Source organism: Oryzias melastigma, linkage group LG9, assembly GCF_002922805.2.
Source record: "Oryzias melastigma strain HK-1 linkage group LG9, ASM292280v2, whole genome shotgun sequence".
Lineage (NCBI taxonomy): Eukaryota > Metazoa > Chordata > Actinopteri > Beloniformes > Adrianichthyidae > Oryzias > Oryzias melastigma.
Genome location: NC_050520.1, coordinates 18,195,649 through 18,211,267, shown reverse-complemented (window position 1 = coordinate 18,211,267; position 15,619 = coordinate 18,195,649). Strand labels below are relative to the sequence as shown.

Here is a 15,619-nt window from a genome sequence, read left to right as displayed (position 1 = left end):
TTTACGTCTTATAACTAAAAAATTCACATTTCAGCCCGATGTGCATTGCAAGACAGTAAAAAGATGAATTTGTGGAAACTCCGGGAATGTTATAGTTGCCCATCAATTTATTAATCGTTAGCTGTCTAGCTTTTTGTTAGTATTTTGCTTGTTGTTCTTTAGCTGTTTTCGGTTTGGGATTGATTTACTGAAATGGAAGTTATAGGAGATGAAGGAGTGCATGAGCTGAAGTACAAACCGGGGGGTCGTTTGGACATGAGCCACGGTTTTCTTCATCATATTCGGAGGAACCAGATTGCCAGGTGATTTCCTTTTGCTGTTAGCTGAGTTAGCATACTTATCTGTTTGGGACGTCAAACGTCAAATCTGAAGCTGCTGTCATTTCATGATTGATATTTGATTGTAAAAAAAATAAGGGGGGGCACACAGTAAAATAAGATATAATAGAAGCTCTTAACATACTTTTAGTCAGATGTATTTTTTGTTTAAAAAAAAAAGTAGAACCATGCTAATGAGTTTATATTTGTTTTAATGCGTTCTTAAAGTTTATAATTTTAATTTTTTAATATATGTTGAGGGATTTTATGTTGGCAACTTTAAAAGATGTGCTAAAGCCACAAAAATACTAATAACACAGCTCTGCAAAGCTCTTTAAATTGCTTTTGTGAATGAATCCAGGCATACAAACAAAGCAACATTTCCAAGTTGATGACCATAACCAGAATGTATTTTAGTCAACTGTGCAACTGGCTCTGCTCTTATGTAATAATCAGCAAATGATTTGATTTCTTTTTAAGAGATGATTATGATAAAGAAGTGAAGCAAGCCAAAGAGCTTCAGCGTCACAGGCGCACCATAACCCCCAAAAAACCTCGTCGACCTGACATCCAGGTGTACCATCCTCGACGAAGACGTAAGACTGACATACTTTTTTTTATTTACATCTCTTAGAGGAGATTTAACACTTTTTGAGTATCTGTTTTGGCGTTTTCTAGATGGTTCAGAGCCAGGAACCGTCGCTGATGCTGATGAGTGGAACGAAAGTGGGTCCGGCACAGAGACGGAAACTCACGGAACTGAGCTCTTCTGGCTTGATTATCAGGCGGACTCTGGTGTCATTACATCCTTTCTTGTACACAAGGTTAGTGCTCATTGTTTTGTTTGACGACTGTCTTTTTTTTATTAAAATAATGATCTTGTCTTTCTTTTCAGGAGGATAAACCCAGGAAGGTGGTAGATCGCGTTGCAGAGAGGAACATCCTGGATTCAGCCATGCGGGCAGCTCTAGAAAGTCGAATTCAAAGGGAAATTGACAAACGACAAGACAAACAATGAATTGCGTTTTTGACTGTAGATTATGATGAAAAAAAGACTACACGAAGAAGACCACTGCTACATTTGCAGTTGAGTTCTTTTTCAAAGCTTTAAAAACTGCACTGAACTGTCATCACATGACTGTTGACGGTTGAACTACAATCAAGCCATTTTTTAATTATTTTTTTTTCTTAAAAGGAAAGACACAGCAAAAACAGTGTTGTGATGTTTACATCTGTTGTTTTTTTAAACTGTTTATTGTTCATTTTTACCACTCCGACACACCGGGGGAACACCATCTATGTTGATATGAACTGGAGTTTCTAAAATCAACTATGAAAATGAGGTAAAAACAAAAGCAGCTCTTAACAGAAGATCCAGGAGGGCATTATCCCCAACTAAACAACCCCTTTTGTTTTCCTATACATTTTTAAATTTGTTTTTTGTAAGTCTTGCCATCAGTTTATTAGAGACATGTACAGAAATGACACAATGTACATATGAGGTAACTAGTCGTCAGTGTTATAATTTATTTTGGTTTGTTCAGAGTCTTTAATTTTTGTCAGGGTTACTTTTTTGGCAAGAGAACTTGAAATATTTACATAAAAGCCATTTGATGTTAATGTTATTTAATTTTTTATATGGATTTGCAATGGAGAGACTGATTGGCTCTGAAATGTGAATTTGTTTTTCTTAATCTGTTGATATTGAATACTTGTCATATCGCAAGAAAAATAGCAAAGTTTTAATTTGTGTAAAAAAAATGTTTTTATTAAGTCAATCCCTTCATCTCCCCAGCAGGTGGCATCATCTAGCACCTTCTGATTCTGATTTTTATCTTCTGATGTTATCTGACAGCTTCCATTTCTACTGTGGATTGTTGTTAGTAACCAGTGATGCCAATTTTTTGTTATTATTTTTTTATAAGTACACTTTCAGTAGGTAACAGGAGAGTTACTGAACATGAACTGTAGGTTTGTTTCTATCAAAAAATCTTTATTGTATTTCAATTTCTATGCTTTTCTCCAAGTGTAAGCCTTTTTTTATTAAAGAAAAACAGAAATTATCAGCAACTGAAAGTTTAGTTTGAGATGTTTTTGCTTTTAATTGTAGCAAAAACACATCAGATGCATCAAGGTCAAAGTCAAGGACAACAGAAAACATCCAACAAGACTAAAACGTTTAATCAAAAGTCAGAATTTTTGTTAAGATTTCAGCTTTATGGTTTTTTTTCCATCTGGCTGCTTTGGGAAGTAAGATTATTTAACTTCCACCCGTTTTTCATAAATGGCAAAACAAGCAAGTACCTGTTAGGAATGTCGGGTAAACCTGCCTGCAGTCAAGTTCTCAGGATTTGTAACCAGTCTTGACTTATTTAAAAGTGAAGTTGTAAAACCAAAGCACGTATCACGTGCAGTTAACAGAAAAAAAATCAGAACTAGGCCCAGAAAATAAAAAAATTGTCATGGATAATCAGTTCTTGGAAAAAAAGAAGAGTTGAAAGCAACTTTGATAGTTTGGGGAACAAAATTCATAAGAAAACCAACAGGAACAGAATGTTTTCACGTCTTAGCCTGCCCAAAATCTTCAATTGGACTTTATTACTGACCAAACAGGCTTTCATTTACTCCGAAGTGAAAGAGTAAGGCATTGTATTTCATTAATGCTTGAAAAAATGCAAACTTTATCCTCTGGCCACATGACCTGCCAAGTCTCTGTTGCTTAGTGCGTTCATTTGCCAAGGAGCTTCTGCAAGACTATTGGCTCACAGAGACACTCCTCCTCAGAATTTGAATGCTCTCAGGCTCACTTCCACTCCTCACACGTCCACACGTGACTCGTGTTATGAAAGAGGAGACAGATTCACATATCACCTGCTCTACCTATCATTTTTTTGTACTCAATTGGCTGGTTTCGCTCCAAAATGAGCTCACACCTACAACCACAACGGATTCCTATTTCTCAAACAGCTTTAATTACCTGACAAGCAAATACAAGTTTTGAAAGAATGGAAAATGCAGGATGTGTTTTGCAACCATGCCTCCAGGCTGCTGATGGGCACGTGTTAAACTTTAGATAATAACGTAATTATAAAAAACAAGTTTTAGAAACAAACTTCCTGAAGATGCATTACAAAAGTCAAAGTGGATGTCTAAACATTCTAATAGATGTTAAAAGTTCCCAAAAAGTTATTTTATCTGTGTTTGTCATCTATGCTATTAATTTTTTAATGAAGTGCTAATATATAAAATAACAAATACATTGTGCACGCAAACACATGAACTTTTTCTAATTGTTCTGGGTTTTTTTTAATCTCATAATCTGCACAACTGTAGATATTTTATGGTTTGTATTGATTTTTAAAAGCAAAGCTGTTATTATCCATCAATCAAGGAGTTGTAAAAGGCTATTTTTGTTTATTTCTTATAAAACTTTTTAAAGTGTTTCCCTTATTTGGTGTTGCATAGGGATTAAGTAATGATCTACATAACAGGATGGGGTGATTATGATGTCACACTTATCACCCAGTAATAAGTAATGTATTAGTTAAAGAAAAAACAAAATAACTAATGAATTGTTGCACAACTTTGTAGATGACACAACTCGATCAAAGGTGTGGGTGTAATGAACTTCCATTTTGTAAATGAAATTATCATCAAAGGGTAAATGATTCTTCATAACTAAATCATAAAAGACAACTTGTATGAAAGAAATGAGATTGTTTTTCACTTATAAACACAACATTTTCTGATAAACTTGTTTTTTGTTCCAGTATATTTATTTACTATAAAACATGGTTTTCAATTTGGGAACTAAGACTCATGTAAAAAACTATTGAGCCCCAAACAACTATTAAAAACTTTAATTTTTTTTGCATCTATTCCTACTTTGTCCTATGCAGCCACATGGTTTGCTGAAGCCTAATCCAGCTACTGCAGGGTGACACACACATACACATGTAAGGGACAATTTTAGTGACCTGTCAACATTGAAAGACTGTGGGAGAAGGTCAGAGTGCCCGGACAAAACCCGTGCACCCAAAAAGAAATTAAGCCCCAGCTTAAATTTGTAAGTAATATAGCACCTTTCTCAGACGGTAGCCATAAAGTGCCTTACAGGAAAAAGAATAAAACATGTAGAAATATCTAAAAATAACATGTAAAATACACCACATTTAAAAGTACATAAAGTTATAAAATCCAGTCAGACAGACAGAGACCCACTCAGTGGGGCTGTAAAGCTTGATTATAAAAATGGGTTTTGAGCATTGAGGTCAATAGAGTCAAGCGAATGTAAAAATGGTGGGAGTTCGTTCCACAATCAGGGTGCCAAAGCTTTAAAAGAACGATCTCCTCAGGTTTAAAATGTGTGGGGGACCATCAGCAGGTTTTGCCCTGAAGATCTCGGCTCTTTGGAGGGCTGGATGAGGTCTTAGATATTCGAAGCAGCTTGTCCATGAAGGCCTCTAAGGACTAAGACTTTAAAATAAATTCTAAAAGTGACAGGGGTCCAGTGAAGTGTTTTTTGTTTGTTTGTTTGTGAGAGTCAAAAGCCAAGCAGCAGCATTCTGGATCAGTTTCAGACGGTTCAGTTCGTTCTGGTGAAGAGGCAGTTGCGGTAGTATAACCATGAGAACATGGAGACCTAGATTAACATCTCTACTTCTAGTTCTCTTGCTGGAAGCAGGAACATCATGTAATGACTGTGTACGACCATCGTACACCCTTTATTTTCAGTGTGCAGAGCAAAATCGTTGAATGATAGTAAGGTGAAATAATGCACTTAAATTATTTCAACAAGAAGGATAATGAAAAAAAAAGAAATATGATGATGTTTTACATTGTAAAACACATTTAAATCATATAATTTTAGATTTGTATCTATTAACAAATCTAAAAATGACAAGATGTAAAACTTTAAACATCTAAAATGGGTTTAAAGTTTTGTGACCTCCTTCTTTTTAAGGAAGTATTATTTGAATTATATTCCTAAAAGAAATCGGTTGTGTGGTTATATAAATATGTGCTTCTCTTAACTCTTTTATACATTATTCTGCCACATATGTATACCTTGACACACACTGATTGGCCCTTGGTTAAAAAAAAACCTTTCAATTCAAAATTTCCACCGTTTGAAGTAGGTGCAAAAAGTGGCGTGGTTTCCTGCTTCAGGAGCAGCAACCCTCCACACGTGTTGCATCAGCCGCCATCTAATCCCTGCAATAAACCCCCCTGACCTCTGCTAAACAAACCTTTTGTGCTTCTTACTTTGACTGCTCTGAGAGAACAGAAGACACACATGGCAGTTCAGTGATTCCACATGAGCTGAAATGTTGATAAGAAGAAAAAAGAAATGTTCTCTTCATTTGGAAGCTTTAAAGTAGCCAGCCTTTGCAGCTCCACTGCACAGTTGTTGTGATTGATGATCTTGTCCATTCATGGTGGTAAAAGTGTGACACCCCCCCCTCCTGAACTCCCAGTATTCAGTTAAATATAGACGTTTGGTTGAGGATGTGTGGTAGCAGAAATGTGCAGCTGCTATATTTGTGCTGAAGTCATTCACTTGAGGACTACAGCCCCCCCTCTCCCCCTGGTTAGTGTAATCGAAGCGGGGGACAAATTTCAGGGGTGAGGAGGTTCGTGTTTAATGTCACAACTGGTTTGGTTTCTACGAGCTTTGCAGCACTCCTCTGCTGATAGTAGCTCGGATAAATGCAGAGGAAAAAAAAAACTAAAGGAGAACAAGTAGTGCTTTCATTAAATAATTTATTTCATTCAATAACAACACATTACATAGGCTGCATGGTGGTGCAGCGTGCTTATCTCACAGCAAGAAGGCCCTGGTTTAAGTCCCGACTGGGGCCCCCAAAACAGAAATACCAACAGGGGACCTTTCTGTGTGGAGTTCTCCCCGTGCATGTGTGGTTTTTCTCTGGAGACTCCTTCTGTTAGCTGCATCAATGCCATTTTTTTAATTCTTAGTTCTAAAACCATATTTACTACTGTCTAATATGTTTTCTCTCTGAAGGAATTCATCCAGCCTGGCAACAAATAATCTTTCTCAGATTTTTGAGAACTGAGAACATAAAGATATTGTAAAGATGTGTTTGTTTCCACTTTTGTAGAGCAGAATTACCTTTACAATTTCATTCTATCAGGGAAGATTCCCGTTTGAAATGATAAGTTACATATATAAGTGAATGGATGACTGATGTATTCTATTATATTCTTTATAAGTATCACGTCCAAGATGTTACAATCTGTGGATCTTCTGTTACCACAATTTCTTTACAATATTGATCCATTCATTAGACACTATTGGTTGCACACAAATGCTGTTTTATTTTCTTTTATATTTTTTCCTATCACATATTTCTTGGCCGTTGTAATCTTGGTTCCACATTAATGAAAAACATATTAAACTCTTCTGCTATTTTGTTTATTTCATTGAACTCTGATGTTCCTTGAATAAAAAAACTAGGGAAAGATTATTCTATTTTATCAATTTTGAACATGTTATTTATTATACTCCACATACATTATTCTTATTCATATTATTTCTATTTAAATCTAGCAGTTTGCTGTAGTAGGCTTTTTTTTGTTGCTTTCTTAATATAAAGACTAGCCTATTTTTATATGTTTGTACTCCTTTTCAGAGTCTTGTGTCCTTCATTTTTATTTTGTCTCACAGGCATTGTGCGGGCCTTCCGTCATCCATGGTTTATTCATGACCATCTTTATTATTTGACTCTTTACTTTTTTTTTCATAGACTTGTTAATATTTTGATAAAGGAATTTCATCCCATATTTACATCACTTATAACCATCACAGTTTTGTTCTTTTAGGTTTTTAGGTCTCTTTTGAATGCCTCTATGACTTTTGTGAGCAAAACCTTACTTACTTTTTTACTATTTTGCTTTGGAAGTGTTAATGTTTACTTACAACAAAAACTGGTAGCCACTGATACATCATTACAACCCCAAACCTTCAAAATCATTTATAAATATATTGTCAATGGTAGCTGAGCTAGGATTAGTGATTTTTGTTGGCTTGGCTAGTAAAAGACGTATACCAATAAATACATTGAATTTCACAAAATAATTAGATCTTTGAGCAATCGATGTTAATTGAATCTATGTTAAAGTCGCCACAGAGAAATGTGCATTTATTATTAGTTCTTTCAAATAGTTCGTTTTAAAATCAGAAAGTGTGATTTATGTATGGAAAAAAAAGATTAATCAGTGTTTTCAACTTTTCATTATATTCAACGAATGGTGGATTAAAGCAAATTAGTATTTATTGCCAGTTTTGTCCAGGGATTTATGAAGAAGTTTCAGAACTCCTGCTGATTTCAGCCACAGCACACAAACTTTTGTCTGATATCACTTATGGAGCGGACACTGTCCTTGAACTTATCCAATAGATTCGAGCACGTCAGAGACAACTCAGAAATATGACCTAAGACGAGTTGTGGCAACTTTTATAGCACTTTGATCTTACACGTAACAATGACCTGTACTGCAATGACTTTCTTCTTGTTGCTTTTGCAATATCAAAAACAATGTTGACTTCTGCAGATGTTGAAATCCCAGAGATGTGGTAAAAGAGTGAGAGCTAAAGCTGGAGAAAATATGTGAACCCTTTAGAAGTACTTGGTTTTATGCATAAACTCGAGACAAACTTGTGTTCTATAAACATGAATTGGTGTGATTTAAGCAGGTTGTTTTTCTTCGTTATTGCAATTCAGATTAAGATTTAAAAAAGTGTCAAATCCATACAGAAATTGAGGTACTCTGAAAGGGTTCACATACTTGCTCTTGCAAGTGTAATTAAAAGCACCTACAGTAGTTGGGTCTCTTAATTGAAACCTTTTTCAATACAAATTGACACAAATTCTTTGAAGGTTTTTAATTCAAGAGTAAAAGAAACAAAAACTATTTAAGACCCAATAATATGATTATTCATGCAAGACCACACTTCAATAAGTGAACATGGTTTGCTGACAAAATAACTAAATAAAATGGATGTCATTTTCCACTAATCAATAAATGAAGGTTAAAAAAATGGACTAAAGTCCAATTATTTCCAAAAAGAGAAACAAGTCAGACCAAAAATCAATATGTCTGATTATCTTAAAAGATCTGTTTTTTTTCCTCAAGGCCTGTTGTTGACAGTTTGATGTAATCTTAATATAAAGTTTTCGCATTTTTTTTAATGAAGAAATGCTATATGAATGAAATGATATGCAACAAAATTATAGACTGAATGGTCTTTGAGGGTTTTGGTTGAAAGGCATAAAAGCTTCAAGAAAACTTAAGTTAACCAGGATTATATCAGGTTAGCCGTTTTATTTAAAAGTCGTGGAGGTAAAGATAAAAAAATAAAATAATAAAATAATAATGTTTCATTATACGCTTTTATAAGTACCATGCTTTTAACCAGTAAAAAACAGAGGCAAACAAGTATCTTTTTAAAGGTGAGTAGTTTATTACAATGCATCATCAAACTACCCGGTCTAAACATGGAGCATAAATCACAGTATGAGCTACTTGTTCCTCTGAAAGTGGAGCGCACGTTGGTGGGAGGGGAGGTGGGAGGGGCAAATTAAGTTGAAGAGGAAGTAGAAAAGGCACTCTTTAAACTTACTGTAGCCAGCGGGATGACCTCAAGAGTGGTTAAAGGGAACAAATCCAAAACTGCACTGTCCCGTTTGTGGGATGGCCTTGTAAACAGGCTGGTTTCTCTGTACAACACCAGCCAAATGTTGCCATCACACCGAGGGACAGGCAAGAGCCAAGACAAAATAAAATGGCACCGGGCAATGCATTAGGATTTCAGAAGCAACCCACTGAAATAACAACACAAGATCCGTAGTCCAAAAAAATAAAAAGATTGCAAAAATACTCTTACAGTTGCCAGTGAAGCTTTCTTGAGGTAGACCAAAGCTTTTCTGTACAACACCCTGGGACCTCAAGAGCAAACACTGAAATCGTCAAGTCAAAGGATTCAACAACCAAATGTGTTTAAAGCTGCCTTCTGAAACGCCGGCTTCTCTGTATCCACGCCGAGTTCCAGAGAACAAATAAATATTTTTCTTTGATTGTATGCTGGAAAAACGAATGGACACCCCATCAGGATAGAGATGGAAACAGGCTTCTCTGTAGCTACACCTGCCATCAATTCACCCGAGGAGCAATTAAGTTAATTCAAAACCATAAAAAAACAAGTGACTCTACTTTAGAAAATAAAAAAGGGAGTAGTTTTTAAACTTCAATGCATGAACTAGCTAATTTTCCTCATCACCTCAACATCAAGTATGTTCAACACCTCTGCAGACCAGAGCAGTGAAAGCAGCTTCTGACTTTTCTGTATTACGTCAGAAATAGCAAAGGTCTGTAGGGGCATGAGAGGCCCTAGACTCACTGAGTTTGTAAAAATTACGATTTGGCTTGTCCCTAAACCTGCAATGCATAGCATTTTAGTTTTAACCAAAGACAACAAACCCTTGATTTTTCTTCTTTTTTTTTTTTTTTAAATTGTGCCATTCTAGCGTCCTCCGCAGAAATAACGAGTAAAGGCAACAGAAGACAATACCAGGTCAAGGAATACGTTACGAGACGGACGAAGGAGGAATGTTTAGAAAGAAGCATTTGAGGGATAGTGTCTGATCGGGAAGCCCTCCAACTACAAAAATGATGCATGGAAATGGACCGGGGAGGTTTTAGATGTCATGCAGACTCATATGCGGTAGCACCAATGAAATCAAAGAGTGGCACTGCGTTTTGCCAATGACGCCAACGCAATGACAAAACTAAAGACGGATGATGTTGACGTGGAATGCCAAGAGGAAAAACGTCAGGATACGGCTACTCTGTCACCATCACAACAAAAAGGACATCAGCATGAAGTACTATGATGAATGATTAGTTGAAACATCGAGTGAGGCATGCCTTCTAGGACCCAGCACAGTAGTGCAACCAGCAAACAGTAACAAGACAAACAGGGAGGTGGGGAGAGGAGTCGTGTGTCAAATTATGAAAGAGAGTGGAAGAGAGGAAAAAAGCGCATTTCACCCCTGGAACCTTGGAGGCTTCTCTGTAGTATACACCAACAAGCCTGGGGGGAAAAGCTTAACAGATTTAGTATTTGAGCTTTTTGGGCACCTCCCATGGGAAAGAATCTCGGCCAAAGTGGCCATAGGCTGCGGTCTTCTGATAGAAGGGTTTCTTCAGATCCAGATCCCTGGAATACATAATCACAACATGTTTAGCCGCAGTAAAAACCCGACACCTCCAAATGCACACATCTGTGCTCACACAGCCACAATGCTCGCTGAAGCCTGCGGTAAAGACGAAAGGCTGCAGGAGGGAAATATTAAGTTTACACTTACCCTGCCAACCGACAGGACACCACTGCTTGCTGACAAACCCCACACGCAATTTACAAAAGAAGTTAGCGTCTACCTGAGCTTCCACCAGACAGGAAATAAGCTCACCGAAAGAAAAGCAGCTACTTCATATGGAAGAGCAATATTTATGAAGAGACTTTTACCGGAAACAACACCTTTAACTTCACTAAAAATAAGACTTAAATCACTCCACCAAGACAACACATTTTACTAAATGTCTGAGGATGTATACATTACCTCACAATGACCCCAGGGCGGAGGTCAAAGTTCTTCCTCACAATGTCAAGCAGCTCCCTCTCGCTCTTCTTAGAGGTCCCGTAGTGGAAGATAGAAATGGAGAGGGGGTGGGCAACTCCAATGGCATAGGACACCTAATACAGCACATACAGATATATTATATCAAGTCTAAAACCACAGAGTTGTAGACAGGAACCTCTTGTAGCCCCTCCACCAAAATAAAATTGAAAGGCTGGTGCATTTTCAAAGCGGCATTTACCTGAACCAAAACCCTCCTGCAGAGACCAGCTTTCACCAGAGACTTGGCCACCCATCGTGCTGCATACGCAGCGGACCGGTCCACCTTTGTGTAATCTTTCCCAGAGAAAGCGCCGCCCCCGTGGGCTCCCCAGCCTCCATAGGTGTCGACGATGATCTTGCGACCAGTGAGCCCAGCATCGCCCTGCAGTGAAAGGACAGACGTTGACTGAGAAAGTCACTTGAAGGCCGAAATGCTCATTTCAACGGCACACTCCAGTACAGACCTGAGGGCCTCCGATCACGAAGCGCCCACTGGGCTGCAGGTGGTAGATGGTGTCATCATCCAAATAGATGCAGGGGACCACGGCCTTTATGACCTTCTCTTTCAAAGCATCTCTCATCTCCTCCAGGCAGATTTCCTCATCATGTTGAACAGAGATGACAATTGTGTGTACCCGCACAGGAAGCATGGCGCCACGGTCCTGGCGATACTGAACAGTAACCTGCAAAAACACAGCAGATAAACAAACTCAAATATTGTTTAAATTGATTTATTTATTTATTGGTGTGACATAAGTAATGTGCAAATCCATAAAACAGCATTACCTGTGTCTTTGAGTCTGGCCTAAGCCATGGGAGGGTTCCATTGCGACGCAATTCTGCCATTTTAGCATTCAGTTTGTGGGCAAGGACAATAGTGAGAGGCATGCACTCCTCAGTCTCATCCGTTGCATATCCAAACATCAATCCCTGCAGAATTATTTTGATGGTTGGTAAGATAATAGATCGGAAATTGTAGAAGATGTGCCAAAACATGAGCATCCATTTACCTGGTCCCCTGCTCCGATTTCTTCCTCACTGCGGTCGATGTGAACACCCTGAGCGATGTCAGGAGACTGCTGCTCCAAGGCCACCAGAACATTGCAAGTCTTGTAGTCAAAGCCTGTGTGGAAAAAATATGAATAAAAGATCAAATACATTTTACTAAAAAATAAAAATAAATAAAGTGGCTAAACATTTTTTAAAAAAAGACAAAAACCTATCAAGATGACACACCTTTAGAGGAGTCGTCATATCCAATTTGCCGGATGGTGTCCCGCACGACCTTCTGGTAGTCCACCGTTGCATGTGACGTCACTTCACCCGCCAAAAGAATCATTCCGGTCTTGGCAACAGTCTCTGCGATGTGCAAAGCAGGAAGTCAACTACAGGATGCCAATGACAACAACTGGCAAAGAAATATGAAAGAAAAATTCCTCACCGCACGCGACTTTGGCATCAGGGTCCTGCTTGAGATGGGCATCGAGGACAGCATCGCTGATCTGATCGCAGATTTTATCTAGAAAAAAAAATAAAACTCGTGACTTAAATATATTTAACTAAACAACCGAATAACTAATTGTGGCCGTAAATATGAGTGTCAACACAAATGACAACATTTATTTTAGGAGTTACTTGAAGCTAGCACGAGCCGCCATTTCAGCTACTGCACGTGCGGAGGGAGCGCGTGCGTTACAACAGTCAGCAGGCCGAAAATACGGAGACGTGTACTTTAACCGGGATTGTAGAAAGAATAATATCGATTTTGACACGTTGTTATCAGAGTTTAAGGTTCGAAAGGAACGCGACGCCAATTTGAACTAATTCTGCATCTTAAGCTAACCCAAGTAAGCTTTAGCTTAGAATGCCGGCCCAGGCGTTCCAAAGGCCGAGACGTTCAAGAAAATCTAATACATTAGTCTTCATCACATATTTACGTTTAAGATTTTTTGTCGGTGTGGCGTGAAAGAAACGGGAGCTTAAAACGCCACATGTGTTTTTAGTTTTGAAAGAGAGACTGTAAAGCGTGTAGACTTACCGGGATGTCCTTCTCCTACGGACTCGGAGGTGAACAAAAAGCAGTCCTCCTCAATGAGAGAGTTGTGAAAACCATTCATCTGCCCGTTCATCATGTTTAACGACAAAAAAGAAACAAACGTTCAGATAATTTTCTTCTTAAGAGATTTTATTGGTGACGGGTTATGATAGGCGCCTCAGTGTGTCTGCTTGTAGCTTGGAGAATGAGCCTCATGGCGCAGAGCTTCAGTATTTATCCACTGAAGTCAGACGTTCTGACGTAACAAGAAGATGGGACTGTACCATTAGGTCTGTGGACGGGGGGGAGCGAGGTTATGCAGCAACCAATTCTTTAGCGGATCACATGATTACATAATATTACGCTGATCTTCAAAACGGGTTCGTTCACAATTTCAAAACCACGTTAGGTTTTTAAATTTCAAAATTGAATTTCAATAAACGGTTAAAGTCTACGAAGATTCTGTTCATTGGGGCTAAAAGACTTTTAAGGACTGAAGCAGATATTTCCCAGACCTGAACCTAAGAAGCACACGGATTTGCAGCAAAACATATTTTAGATTAATATTTTAAAGTTGATACCTGCGATAAATAGTGAAGCTAAATCTGTACAAGCCCCCCTTCATTTGCATTATCTCTTTCTACTGAGTGTCAGGGGTCGAGACAGTGGTGGAGACCCTGCAGGAACATTTTGTTCTTTATTTATTCCTCAGCACTCTCCTATTCCTATTATCAGTTTTTGTATAAAGAAATTCTTTAAATTAGTTTATCTACTTCATGCTTTTTTCCTTTTTTAATTTGTGAAAACTAAAATAGAGTTGACCATTATGTTTTGTTTCTAAGTTCTGATTTGTTTTTCTCAGGGCTGATTTGATCAAAGGTTTTTTTTTTTAACGTTAAAACTTTCAAGAATAAGCAAATCTAAATGTGTACAATATTTGTAGCTGGATCATATTCAGGGTTTCTTACATCTGTTGACAAAGTCTTTTTTACTTTAGAATTACATTTAAATTGTGTTTGAGACCATCCTATATTTGGGATGAGCTTGATTTTGTGTCATTTTCCTCTGATGATTAAAATCCATTTTGCCAGATTTCCTGCTGTCTTTTAATCACAATTATATTTTTCAAAGATGGAAAAATGTGGTAGATTTTTTTTCCATTTAGACAGTCTTTACTTGAAAAGGTGAGAAAGTTCATCTGTGTGACACAAAAGCGAGCCACCTAAAACTCTTGGTTTGGCTGCAAGCAAACTATGAAGTAGTAAAGCTACAGAGTAAGTAAAGAGCATAAAAAAACAGATTAAGTGATTCTTCACACAGGCCTTAGTCTAACAGAAAGTTTAATACATTTTAAACTATAATTAATAAAATAAAGATCTTCCATCCTATGGGAGGGGGACAGCTGGACAGACTTAACAATTTAGTTTTTTTGTCATTGTTGCACAATTTCAGAGTCAAAAAGGCATTTTGTATTTTTACCTGATGTTCAGTTTGGAGGGAAACACATATCTAACTGTGTTTCTTCCTGGAATCAATGTTCTGAAAAAAAAAATCAATAACTGCTCTTAAGAGCAAAATCCTGTTTTTTAGTGCAAATGTTGCAAGTAAGAAAATGTGCACATGAAAAAAATCTGATATGGACAAGCAACAAAAGAAATGACTTATTCATTCTAATAGGCATATTTCTTTAAATTCATGGCAGAATTTCAGGTGTTTGGTATCAACGTTGACTAAAACATACTTGAAATTTATGGATGTTTTCACGTAATTACTTAAAGATTTAATTTGCTGGGGTCAAATAAATACTAATTGAAAAGGATGTAATTGAAGATTTATGGCAAAAAGAAGCAGTTTAATGTAAAGATTAATGTTAAATGTGAGCTGAAATCTTGTCCTAAATGAATCATCTCACTATTCCGTTATCTAATTGTGTCATTGTGCAACTTCTCTTTTGCTTCAAATGAGCATGTAAATGATTTTTTAAGCTATTTCACAAAGAATACAAATTAACTGCAATTTTTTCTCATCGTATTAAAAGCCCAAGTACATCTTTATAATGTTTTTTTAAGTGTTTCATTTTTCTTATCTCAGCGATCAAAGGAAAACCGAAACGTAGTACTCATCGTGAAACTATCGTAGATCGACCTTCAAACATATTCATTATGATATGGCAGTTGAAAGAAGGTCACATGTACTTCAACCTAATTTCCTGATCTTCTGAAGAAGATCTCAGATCCGTGACACTTCATATCCTGCTGAATAGGATCAAGAAAATCTGCTTTTTAACGTTTTTAAAATAAAATAGGTAGTGATGTCTTTACAAAAGTTAGTAATTAACACAACTGTGTTTGCATGAGTTATGAACATTCCCATCTCTCCTATTAAATAAACAAGTTGTATAAAGGTGCTAAAATGTTCCATGCTTGCAATATTCATTAAGAAGTTTAATAACATTTACAGAGTATAACATTTTATTTTCAGGTTCTGGAAACTAAAGAAAGTTTGAATTTTGTAGTCAACAAAAAACTCAAGTTGTATTATATTCTTTTCCTACTTGAGCCAAA

At 37.1% G+C, this 15,619-nt stretch overlaps 2 protein-coding genes across 2 annotated transcripts; one reads left to right on the top strand and one right to left on the bottom strand.

The window, feature by feature from the left end:
• The first annotated feature begins 34 nt into the window (after window positions 1-34).
• On the top strand, window positions 35-2,380 carry lg9h2orf68 (linkage group 9 C2orf68 homolog). The gene is made up of 4 exons (XM_024274954.2): window positions 35-302; window positions 798-913; window positions 996-1,141; window positions 1,213-2,380. Exons 1-4 carry the CDS (start codon window positions 193-195, stop codon window positions 1,333-1,335), a joined length of 495 nt encoding a protein of 164 aa, XP_024130722.1. The 5' UTR covers window positions 35-192; the 3' UTR covers window positions 1,336-2,380.
• A 6,400-nt stretch (window positions 2,381-8,780) lies between these two features.
• Window positions 8,781-13,280, bottom strand: mat2ab (methionine adenosyltransferase II, alpha b). The gene is made up of 9 exons (XM_024275494.2): window positions 13,059-13,280; window positions 12,462-12,539; window positions 12,257-12,379; window positions 12,031-12,143; window positions 11,807-11,950; window positions 11,485-11,703; window positions 11,220-11,402; window positions 10,961-11,094; window positions 8,781-10,557 (listed from the first exon to the last, which is right to left on the bottom strand). Exons 1-9 carry the CDS (start codon window positions 13,150-13,152, stop codon window positions 10,455-10,457), a joined length of 1,191 nt encoding a protein of 396 aa, XP_024131262.1. The 5' UTR covers window positions 13,153-13,280; the 3' UTR covers window positions 8,781-10,454.
• Between the last annotated feature and the right edge of the window lie 2,339 nt (window positions 13,281-15,619).

Bases quoted from the DNA above. Each gene is read 5' to 3' on its own strand.
- lg9h2orf68 (XM_024274954.2), top strand. From the start codon at position 193: ATGGAAGTTATAGGAGATGAAGGAGTGCATGAGCTGAAGTACAAACCG. The intron at 914-995 runs GTAAGACTGACA...GGCGTTTTCTAG, and splicing joins GTACCATCCTCGACGAAGAC to ATGGTTCAGAGCCAGGAACC. The intron at 1,142-1,212 runs GTTAGTGCTCAT...CTTTCTTTTCAG, and splicing joins CATCCTTTCTTGTACACAAG to GAGGATAAACCCAGGAAGGT.
- mat2ab (XM_024275494.2), bottom strand. From the start codon at position 13,152: ATGATGAACGGGCAGATGAATGGTTTTCACAACTCTCTCATTGAGGAG. The intron at 12,144-12,256 runs GTGTGTCATCTT...TTTTCCACACAG, and splicing joins ATATGACGACTCCTCTAAAG to GCTTTGACTACAAGACTTGC. The intron at 11,951-12,030 runs GTAAATGGATGC...ATAATTCTGCAG, and splicing joins AAATCGGAGCAGGGGACCAG to GGATTGATGTTTGGATATGC.